This window comes from Xylaria bambusicola (assembly GCF_022495145.1).
Source record: "Xylaria bambusicola strain CBS 139988 unplaced genomic scaffold F5B22scaffold_4, whole genome shotgun sequence".
In the NCBI taxonomy this organism is placed as follows: domain Eukaryota; kingdom Fungi; phylum Ascomycota; class Sordariomycetes; order Xylariales; family Xylariaceae; genus Xylaria; species Xylaria bambusicola.
Window position 1 is genome coordinate 964,748 of NW_025953557.1, and position 11,600 is coordinate 976,347.

Sequence of the window (11,600 nt, forward strand, 5' to 3'; positions counted from 1 at the left end):
AGGCACTCAGCGGTCCCCCGATTCAGCGACGGTCGCCTATTTCTTCTACTCGAGAATAATCGATCAGCAATGCTGGTTGTTTTCTGAGGGGATATAGCTTGTTGTGCCTTGACAATATAGACTGATGCCGGCAAAGGAGAGACGCTGAAGACGAGACTCACAGGGCAGTTGGAGCAGCCGCAGCTGTCACCGCATTTGCAGGTGCCTGAAGAGGCGCAGGTGCAAGTGCCAGAGTTGGTATTGCAGTCGCAGGCCATGACTAAAATGACTATGTGTGGTTATATATATATGACTTTGTGCGCAGTTAGTCCGAGCACCATAGGTATCCAATTCGCTTGAGTCTCTCTGAACATGGTATACTCACATTAGAGTAAGATGTTGCAAGCTCCTTGCTGTCTGATTGGTTCACAACGAGTAAGAGTTGAAATGAAATTGACCAGCAAGGTCCTCATCCGGCGGGTATTTATAGTCGCTCAACTCTCCCCTTCTCCGCAAGTTCCATGAAGTATGCTCGACATGGTCAGCTAGGGCGTAGACTACCCAAGTGCAAAACGTTGCGGTCGAGCCAATAGGACCGGATAGCCTCCACGTCAGGATGGAGCTAGTGCGCTCCTATGACGCCTTCAACAATCATATCTGTGTCATCGAAGCGTAACGCAGGTGGTAGACTATTGCCGTGGGGAGGACGTCGGATTCTCAGTCGTGGGGTTCTCATCACTTGGACTTAGAGTAGACACCTCGCTCATCTAGTCTCATGGTGTACATAGATAAAACCGGATATTGTGGGCCAGAAACATCCCTACTGAACTGATTGTTCATGATAATCGCCGCAACAGTTGGGAAGAACTTATCTGGATCGATGTGTTCCTATCAATGATGTACTTTTGATGTAAGTTTGCAATAAATGGCAACAAATGTATTCATATGTTTCAAAATTTTTTTATTAATTCATGCTTCTTTATTGTTAAAAGGCTGGCGCTATGACGCTACTATGCTGCTGACCACATTCTGCAGCGGAATAAAGATGGATGTCGAGCCACGCATCCAATTAGGGCATATCCTTCCAAAATATACATGGTCATAAGGGAAAAAAATACATACGTCCGCCTCTACTTCTTCGCTTTCTATCATCAAGAGAGAACCGGTCGTAAATTGCCCTATGTTTAATTATTGATTTTTACTTCTCTGTTTAGGCCTTGTTCCGCTGGCCGTAAGCCTTTGTTACGTAGTCACCGTCCTTGACGATGAGATCCTCGGGCCTGTAGTCGTGCTTGCCGGTGAGGTAGCTGGTGAGGATGGCCTTGGTGCCGTCGGCGTAACGCTTCTGAGCGTCGAGCGAGGTACCGGACATGTGAGGGACCATGGCGTTGCCACCACCCCAGGGGTTCTTGGCAGTGCGCAGAGGGTGGTCCTTGGGGGCAGGCTGGGGGAACCAAACGTCACCACCATATCCTCGGAGGTGACCGCTCGCGAGAGCCTCGGCAACGTCCTCCTTGACAACAATGGCGCCACGGGCTGTGTTGACGAGCCACGAGCCTGGGGAGAAGAGTTAGTAGATAGATACTTGAAGAGGGAGAAGATCCCATGTATAGAGCGATGCAGTGCTAAGAAACTCACCAGGCTTCATCTTGGAAATGAGCTCCTTGTTGAAGAGACCCCGGGTCTTCTCGTGCAAGGGGCAGTTAATGGTAACAACGTCACACTGAGCAAGCATCTCTTCGAGGTTCTCAACACGACGGCAGCCAATCTCGGCCTCGACCTCGGGCTTCAGGGGCTGGTAGTCGAAGTACAGAAGCTCCTTGCAATCGAAAGCCTTAAGACGGCGCAACACACGCTCACCGATACGGCCGACGGCGACGGTACCGACAACCTTGCCCTCAAGATCGTACTCGTTCTTGGCGGCGGCGGCAACATCCCAGTCGCCAGCCTCGATCTGCTCGTGGGCGGGAACGAAGTTGCGGACCAAGACGAGGATGGTCATGACGACGTGCTCAGCGACTGACACGACGTTGGAGCCAGTAACTTCGATAACTGTGACACCGCCATTGGTCTTGTTGGCGGCGTTGAGGTCGACGTGGTCGGAACCGATACCAGCAGTGATGGCGATCTTCAGGTTCTTGGCCTTGGCGAGACGCTCAGCAGTCAGGTAACCAGGGTGGAATCTACCATGTGTTAGTGAGATTACGGCTAGACCTATGGCAGTGTGCAGGGCCAAGATATCCGGGGTTTAACGCACGGGGTTGTGATGATAATTTCAGCGTCTACCAGCTCCTTGTCGAAGGTAGAGTTCTCGCCCTCCTTGTCAGAGGTGGTGACTAGTGTGTGGCCTTGGTCCTCCAACCACTTGCGGATGCCAAGCTCGTTCTCCGTGGTACCAAGCAGGTCGGGTTGCTAAAGAAGCGCAATTAGTCGATGCTCACCAAGCATGCAGTAGTTTGCAGGTGAGGAGAGATCTTGGGTAATACAACAAGCGTTGAGTCTCGACACTACCCCACACTCTCTCCCCTCTCCATGCTTCCTTTCCGACTTGAGCCACATGCAGACCGATGCCAACGCCAAGAACCGCGCCATTGGCTGCAAGCATCTACATTGTACTGCAGGACAAGGTCGTAGGCTAACTGGATTTCCCTAGCTTGGGAGGGGAGCTGGGGTTTGGCTCATCTGGGGGCGGGTGGAATATGAAGAACTTCGTAAGATATACATACCTGCTTGGCGTGCTCGCCACCATCGTATAGAACAGCTAGAACTTTGACCTTTTCACGTTGTGTTGTCAGTAAACGAATCGATGCAGGTGCGCTAAGAGCGGGCAAAATGGTGTTTTTGAGGTAGTTCTCGTAGATACCGACGCCGCGCGCGAGGTCAGACCCCACAGGGACGTGGCTGGACGAGCATGGCTTGAAAAACGAGATGTAGATGGGGAAGGCAGTGTGCCCTTGAAACGGGACGAGTGCAGCGGGAGGAGAACGGGCTAACAATACCATTTTGATTATTGAAGTCTATATCGACTAAGAGAAAGGGCGTATGGTTCCGAGGAAGAGGGAATCTATCGGATCCTAGGAAGGTCCTTGTGTAATTATAAGTGAAGCAATCGAAAAGACAGCTTCAAGTGGGCTCGGTGACGAGTTGATGGTGATGATGATATTGAGACTATGGCGATGATGAGAGAAGGGAGTCGGACACCTTACTACGGAGGGGGACCCTGACTTTTATGGTCGTCGACAGGCTGCGATCAAGGCACGAAAAAGAATACCCGTCGTCCCATTCAAGTGGAACAGCACATCTCGAGAGACGCACACAGCCCGGCACTACTACACACCCAAGCAGATCCAGCGATTGAGGGGTAATGGCTTTCCATCGCAATGTCGGTATCGGGTAATATCAGCTATAGATTCACCGGTCACCTGCGGTCGATACTGTGTCCCCTATTCGTCGGCCATGTCTCCCTGGGCTGCAATGCTCAGGAGTGCGGCTACTGTGCCGGAATAGCAACGCGAGCAGACGAATCCGCCATCCACGAATCAGGTAAACCACCCCGCACTTGCAGATCACTTCTAGGTGTCTCTCTTGCTGTAGTGACACAGAGCCGCGAATCCCATTGCATGCTGGGGGGAGCGAAGGGCCGTTTCGTGCGATACGCCCCGGCCCCGGGCTGGCTTGATTAGAGTTCTGAGACAGGGCGAGACCCCTCGGCCCAGGACCGGACAGCGTTCGGCGATGGCTCGGAGTGTCTGTGGCGGGTTGTCGTACAACTAGTTCAGCACTACATATGCTAACGGCTCGGCCAGAAGGACACTTGTTGAGAGTTTAGGTTTCACGAATCCCTCTCTCTCCTGGCAAAGTGGACTGCAGCACGATTAGACTTCGCCGCATATTCCTATCTTCGACCGTTGGGCCACAAATGGCAATAACTCGGTTCCCAGTCCGCGCTCCAAAACATGGCTTTCGGTTCTCGGCGAAGTGGAGAGAGAGCGCTTCAACACTATCTGTGGGGAAGCTTGGCTTTCCTTTCCAACCAGGTGGGAGCTGATATCATAGTGGCACAGATGGAGCTGTGCTCTAAATGGCGAGATGGCTACATAGTACACAGCATGCGGTTCGGCTGGCAAACACTCTTTGTACTGCACAGAATAATGCGCTGGACTTGTCCACCTAGCAACTATGCGACGCATTCCTGCAAGAAGTAGATGCAGCGGCGGATGCAACAGATCACTGAGAGCTGAGAACTCAGACTCCAGGATCCTTCGCACGAGCTCTGGACGACCTGATGACTGTGTGGAGCACTACATAGTAGTCGGGGCGACTTGGACCCGGTATCTTAGTTTCCGAGACACCGAACTCCAACTCAGCCGATGCGATTAGGTATTTGTTGTTGTCGCGTTCTGGATTCTATTACGAAATCGGGAGCCTACGCTAGAGGGAGTTCTACCAATCCTAGGTTTGTGGTCGGCCCAGCTTCAAACAACACCGCAACGCTGTAGCCGAATAATGTCCTATGACCGGTCACTCATCTCGGAAACACGAAGACATTTGGACAGAATGAAGAACGTAGTAGGTGGTTTTATTGATCACGCTTCTGGGCAGAGAGTAAAAAGATGTCCGAGTCACAAGGGCAGCGATAAAACGTTATAGGGCAAAAAATGCAACGCCAGCCAACACAACAGCCAACAGCGATGTGCTCGCGCGCTGCGACACTGCAGCACCTACGATCGGGCTCTGCGAAGGCGAGCCTCCAGTGTTGGTCCCATTTCCGCCGCTTGCTGTACCGTTTGTTGCCGTTGCATCTTGATTCGTCACGTTGAAGAAATTTCCTGCGACGACTTTGTCTGCCAATCCAGCCGATGTCAAGACGTCCAGGGCATTGAACCCCAGTCGATTCGCTGCCGCGGTCTCGAGGGTGGATAACGCTTCCTGCGAGACGTCTGACGTATCGACTATGATCTCGGTGCTGTTTACTCGGGGTTAGTGAACAGTTGGAATGCGCAAGAAATTGCATGATTGTAGTAAGGAATCATCATCCAATTAACGGAACAAGAGGATCCATTAGGGCGGGAGACACTCACTACCGATGAGACAATGGGATCCGGGCGGGCGGCGCCGGACCGAGATAGTCGGCAAAAGCGGCCACGTCCTGCGGTACTGAAAACACAAAGGCACTGGTAGAGCCCGTGGTCTCGGCCGAGGGGCTCTGGGTGAGACCTGTCTGCATCCAATGTAGTAGTGTATTGGTTTCGGGTGGATTGTCAGTTGGGATATCAAGATCGATCATAATGACAGCGAACGAGGTTCCATCAAGCTTGCTCTGCGTCGCAAGTGTAGGCGCTGTCTGTGTGACTAATTCCCATTTAGTGACGATGCATATGCGACCTGCCTTCCATCGAAGACTCACTGTCTTTTGCGACTACCGCGCCGTCGAGAGCCTCGACATCTCCAAAAGTCACGAGAAGACCCGTCTCACTTCCGGGCTCGAACCCAGCGGGTGTTGCAGCGAGTGCGCCCGACATCGACGCCGCCAGCGCTAGGAGGGATTTCGACAACATGTTGAGTATTGTTCGATATTACTACGATTTCGAGATTGTTCCAACGTGGATTGCCTGGCAATGCGTAAACAATGTAATTAAGATAGGGTGGTTGGTTCTAGGCGTATATTATATGTGACAAGTAGGGATCAAACGTATCGGTCAGAGGACAAAGAAAACATTCAAGCTCCTCCGCTCAGACAAGGGGTTGAGCTTCCTTCGGTTTCCTTATATCCGTCGATAGTCGCGACTTACTATCGCGGCTCTTCCCATGACAAATGAGCGGCCCACTCAAAGCGTAAACGGTGCACGTCGGCGAGTGAAACGTCACGCGATTGATCAGCGACCGTAGTACATAGTAAATGCGTGCCAAGCACCAGGCCTGCCCATGAATAATACTGATGACGGATCTATCAATTTCCCCATTTGCTCTCGCGCGTGGCCCGCTGGCCGCAATTGAAACATTTACTGCTTTGGACAACTACACCCATCGTCGGGATAAGTGCGGGATGCATCACTATTGAAGCCTTCATGGTTCGAACATCCAAAGCCGATGACGAATCAAATCCCTGCTTAATATGGATAGGTAGCTCAAATGCTAGCGATCACCGACGTTGAAGGTCTGATATGTGTGATGCAATTATTATTTCTAGTGACCTGATATACAGATCGGCTCTATAGATATGAATAGGTCGTATTCAGCTTGAGTTGTCGGTTCTTGACTGTCCCTCCTCATCCGTATATAAGCGGCTTAATGGTTCGTTCAAGCGTCTGCCGCATCTATATAAGTAGAAACCTGCGCCTGGAAAGCTCCTCTAAGGCAACTACCAGGGGAGGCTTGTGAATCTTTGGGACAAAACCACAATAGCACACTCGACACTTCCATGAATCTCAATACCAAATCACTCACAAATCAAAAGGCAACTGAAACTGAAAAGTAAACCATTTCATTCGATCTCATCTCATTTCGTTTGGTGGCCACCGATACCTGTGTATGTGTGTCTCATACTTGAAACATATCTAGAACACTTTGACGCGTGGCAGTTACGAGTGTCCAAAATTTCCATCAGTTAACAAGACCCTGGTGAACCTACGGCGGCAGTGTGGGATGAATGTTATAAACCCTTTTCAAAAACATAATGATAATATGACAAGGATGGACCCTGGACGGCACACGCGTCGAGGCGTGGTTACGTATTGCTGTCATTTACCTAGGGCTTGCTGATTAATCTTTGCGCGGTTTGTTGGATAGCAAACAACTCTTGCATCCTAGCCCGCGAGTTTGACCTGCTAGCCAAAACTTTTTCATCTATTTTGAGCGAAGATTACGAATAGGTAGGTTGCTGGTCTATGCGTATATATGTGTACGACCACCATGTTCCTCTAATGGTAGGCTATCGACTGCTACTTAGCCAAGAATCCCTAACGAAGATTACATTGACGACATGGGTGTGTATGAGCAGAGTGAGGAGTGACATTCGTCTAAAATGTCAAGGTCACTCTAGCAGAAAAACCTCTCCGACCTACGCAGACTTGGAAAGAGTGCGAAAGATCGAAAGCACAGGGAACAGGGTGAAGTGAGGATATATAGTAAGTTAACCTACATTGGTATGGAAAGGGCGTTGTTGTCCTTTAACGTTGGGTAGGCAATGTAGCATTGTATAAGCAGTACCCAGTAGTATCTGTGGTCTTCCTTTGTTCCAAGCTGTCTTCTAGAGAACCGAGTTCAAGAGCGCCTCCGATGATGGTACCTGCAAATCTCCAAATTCGTTGAAACTAATGGCAGGGGCGTGGTTGTAGGTTAATGTTAAAAGCCAGAAGAAACTGTACACAGCATAAGAAGCTCTATGGCAGCCTTCATCTTCTACCCATTCAGAAAGGGATGGGAGAGCGCCGTCACGAGCATCCTGGTGTAGCTTCAACTCGCAGCGGTTGCCCGCAGCCACATTGGCAAGCAGCTCTTGATAAAGCAAACCCACTCGAGGCCTATGTTTGTTCTCTTGTCGTCGAACCTCATGATCGAGTCTGCCGGGACAGGTACGAAGAACATAGTCGCCTGACTAAAACCCAAGATAGAACTCTGCGAATGAGGAGTCGCAATTAGCATTTCGAAGAGACAATGGGATATTAGGTCTCTCAGCTAACGCTGGGCCATAAACTATTGATGCTGTGCGACCTTATGTCCATCTTATTTTTATCGTGGCTTGACGGCCAAGCTAGGTAGATACTCACAATTATGAAAAGATCGGATTGGGACACGAGTGAGATAAGGGATTCACAATCTATACCCCAAAATCAGCCTTCTTTCCACACAGATGCAACTTCAGTCTACCTCTTGGACTAAGGGTCGCTAATGCCAGCGTTCTACGTGAGGATAGGAGCCCATTGGGTATCTATTTGCACAGCTAATGAAGCGGCTTTTGTTCCAAGGACGCTAAGCGATGAGCTAGATTCAAAAGTCTTATACTATCAAGTACCGCACCAAATCGGTCACTGATAGAGTTGGTGATTCTAAGGCATGCAACTAATTTCTAAAATCTCGATGCTATCAGCAATGATTTCCTGTTACCATGTATGAAGGCGAATAGTTATGAAGTCATGTGACCTTAGTTAGGTCGGGTGACTGCATGTCTACTGATCAGGGATATGACGAGATTCAGAGATGATAAACACCAAATATTGATTCGCCATCAAGCCATAATGATATCAAACCAACAATATCGTCGAATGGGGATACTCTGCGGGTTGTTGGCTGACAGTTTGCACACGCCTTGCCATCAGATTGTCGAACGGAGCTAAATACCTAAAGCAGTCAGTCACCTTCGAAACTAGGAGTTTGGGGGATGGCGCTTAATTCGTGTAACGCGCTCCACCCGATGGCTTTTGGATTGTTGGTCTCCCAGAGGTCTCCCTTTGTTGGCAGGATCAACTAGCCTAGATGACCGAACCAGTCTTATACAAGTAGTTGGTGCTCATATGCATTGACTGGATTCAACAGTGGCGCCAATCCCAAGCGAAATTGTTCACGTAGGCGCGCTTATTGGAAGACAAGGAGGCGCGATGGCGGTCATCGCATCAAGTCAGCTACCGTAGCTGGTCTAAGATAATCAAGACAAAGTCATGGCAAGTTTGATAATAGGGAGGCACCTGTTTGAAGATCTGGGCATCAGCTTATGCAAGCTGGATGCGAGGCCCGGATGTCTAGGGTGCATCTGTAAGCATGTCTGAGACATGCATCTTCCCGTTCTTCGGTACCAAGATACTGCCAAGACAAGAGACGGCTTGCTTTACATGTGCAACTCAGAAGTTGACTACGTGGTTTTGAGACAATGTTACACTGCTTATAGCCGAGGTTATTCGGAGGAAGTAGAAGTGCGCCAATTCTTGCGCATGTTACGGAACAAGGAGAGGAAGACTGAATATGCCAGATTACTGTAGAAGCTCTCATGACTTTAGTAGGATACACGTACATACAACACATTCAAGGCTTCAAGATGTTGATTTCCTAAAAGGGATGGGGCTAAGCTCAAACCGAACTTGTTGGGTCTGTTTACGTCTATTTACACGCGTAGGGGGATGCGCTATCAAGGTAAGTCACCAACATCACCAACATGGACGATGAGTATTCAATGACACCATCTCTTAGTCAAGTTATTGACAGCTCTGGCCTCAACCCTTTCTCGCAATATTGCCCAATGAGAATGGAAGGGCCCCTGTTCACCTGATCAGACCCTTGTAGGTCTTAGGCGGGCGGCTACGATTGGGCCCTGATCCCTGCTTAGTAACTTTCCCTCTAAGTACATAGTAGTGTAGGGCAACGCTTAGTTAGTTATTCTATCTTGCGAACACCCCCGTAGAGCGAGCCGTGATACGATAGTAACAACCTATATAGGAACCGTCTTAATGCGTTTGGGAGGATGGCTTCTGCGTGGATCCTGCTTTCAGCCGGCCTCTCCTGTCCTCGATCCTCCGGCTCCCCAACCTGTGGCGGTCAGAATGCCACGTCACTAGCCACATGAGCCATAGCCACGGCGGATCGGCCTAAGGGCTACCTAGGTACCTAGTCCCGGCGTGGCGAAGTGCAGTGTTTGAAGTACTAGGTATGTAGGTATGCATCTGGGATGCAGATATCTCTATTAGCACCACTGGCGAGAACTGGGCAACTGAGGCTTAGACTACATTTGAATATAGTAGATACCCAGAAGTTTGGGGTGGATGCTCTTAGACAAACGACTTCCCATTGTGGCAATCGGCTGTTGATGCATTAGTTCTGCCTTGGATCATGCAACTTTCAGCTCGTCAACATTCTTTTCAAGCTGCTCGCTGCTTACCCAGGTAGATAACAGGGCTTTTACGGAAATACCCATATAACACCAATATGTAAGCAACCACCATTATGAGGCTTACAATCTGGGGCATTGGGGGGTAAAAAATTGTAACTAGTCTATAAGTGTTCGTACAACATAGGAATAGGAAAACTTCTAGAAAAATTAGCCCAGTTACCACGTTCTGCATCTGGTGCTATCGAATAGGTACCTACTAGAACTGTCTACACCTGCATAAGGTAGTATTCGGCAAACAAGACATCCTACTGCTGTCTGTAAGACACGGCTCGGCAAGTAGCATTGCAAAAGTTGTTGCTCATCTTGCCTGTCTGCGAACCCATCATGATCGTGTCGAGTGCCCGTCGAGCAATCAAACCTCTAACATTACTATGTAGGTATTTGTCGTTAGTTGAACAGATGCTTGAAGGGTGATATGATATGCTAGCATGACTAAATGATTTAGAAGCTTCTCAAATCCCTAAGACTAGCAAGCTCAATAGCCAGCTACTAAGTACAGGAGTGCAATTGAAGGGATGACCTAATCATCTCCGTATATACCGGTAGTAGAGTAGACCGTTGCGCCATGAACCATGGATGTGTCCATTTTGGTTGCAGTATGGGTGCTAAACAGACTGAGACATACATAACGCCACCACGATACCTACCACGATAGAGTGGATCTCTCCAAAGCACGAGATAGGCGAGTATAAAGCAGTGGAGGGTGTATTTTCACATGTGACACAACACGAAATTTCGTCTTCACTTTCCGGCGGAGGCAAACACAAGATGACTTACGATTTCTCGAATGGCGGTAAGAAGTCAAGCTCCTATCCTAGGGAGAGGATTATTTCCATAGAATATACGTAGAGATTGACGATGTATGAAGTATTTACATACCTACCTAGTATAATAGTGCTATCGGTGGCAAGGCAGACTTTGTACTTAAGTGCCTATAAATATAAGGTACCCAGTACCTGCCTCGGTACCTAGCAATAGCCTGCCTACTTACCTGAATAATGTACCGGTATGCGTAAGTAAATGCAGTACTTAGGTATCTGTAAGGTATCAGTTAAGAGCGCATTTGGACCATTGATTCTTTGGAAGCTTGCAGACCCTGTTATAAGAGGATATGTTAATGGCAGTTCGGTTCGTCGACTGGTCACTGCCACAGCTTGCCCTCTGTCTCTGCCCTGTCTCTTCCCTGTCCCTTCCTCCTGTCGGTACTTTGAAGGTCAAGAAAAGGCACCACACGACAGGCGAAGGGCCTTGAAGTGGGCGAAAATCCTGAAAATCCCGAACTGCGGTAGAACTTACATATGTACATAGTCGTACCTACTGCGAAGTAACAAGTACCCAGGTACAACATATGTAGGTTGCCTCTTCGCCCCAAGGCCCCGCAGATAGCCGTCCCTTACAGGTATCAGCTCACCTGGCGGAACCTACCCGTAGGTATGTACCTACATGCTGGGTACACACGTAGGAGGCGAGGATGTAAGGCATTGCTACAGTTGTTTGCTTTCTGCAATTGCCATCTTAACATGATCTTGTCAATCGGCGTTTTGTGCCATGTTGGAACCACCAAGCAGACCAAGGTTAGATATCGCCGCATTCACTCCTTACGAAGTACAGAGCGAAGTAGGTAGTCGACTACCTAGTATCCTCGCTTCCCCGCTAGCGTTTCTTCACAAGCGAGAAGGAGGGTGCCAGACCAACAAACAGGGTTGCCCAGATGTGCCCCATCCTCTGCCCATCCCAAGTG

At 49.3% G+C, this 11,600-nt stretch overlaps 2 protein-coding genes across 2 annotated transcripts; both read right to left on the reverse strand.

The window, feature by feature from the left end:
• Positions 1–1,189: 1,189 nt before the first annotated feature.
• On the reverse strand, positions 1,190–2,981 carry F5B22DRAFT_633663 (putative formate dehydrogenase; the record flags this gene model as incomplete). The annotated part of the gene is made up of 5 exons (XM_047976867.1): positions 1,190–1,536; positions 1,618–2,162; positions 2,237–2,391; positions 2,706–2,753; positions 2,847–2,981. 5 exons carry the CDS (start codon positions 2,979–2,981, stop codon positions 1,190–1,192), a joined length of 1,230 nt encoding a protein of 409 aa, XP_047834941.1.
• Positions 2,982–4,396: 1,415 nt separating this feature from the next.
• On the reverse strand, positions 4,397–5,829 carry F5B22DRAFT_349860 (phosphatidylethanolamine-binding protein). The gene is made up of 3 exons (XM_047970957.1): positions 5,387–5,829; positions 5,061–5,331; positions 4,397–4,945 (listed from the first exon to the last, which is right to left on the reverse strand). The coding sequence occupies exons 1-3, from the start codon at positions 5,535–5,537 to the stop codon at positions 4,624–4,626; spliced, it is 744 nt and encodes a 247-aa protein (XP_047834942.1). The 5' UTR covers positions 5,538–5,829; the 3' UTR covers positions 4,397–4,623.
• Positions 5,830–11,600: the final 5,771 nt, after the last annotated feature.

What these genes read in the sequence shown, in the direction of transcription:
- F5B22DRAFT_349860 (XM_047970957.1), bottom strand. Translation starts at nt 5,537, where the DNA reads ATGTTGTCGAAATCCCTCCTAGCGCTGGCGGCGTCGATGTCGGGCGCA. An exon ending in CGCGGTAGTCGCAAAAGACA is followed by an intron (nt 5,332 to 5,386) that starts GTGAGTCTTCGA and finishes AATGGGAATTAG; the next exon opens with TCACACAGACAGCGCCTACA. An exon ending in ATCCCATTGTCTCATCGGTA is followed by an intron (nt 4,946 to 5,060) that starts GTGAGTGTCTCC and finishes CCGAGTAAACAG; the next exon opens with CACCGAGATCATAGTCGATA.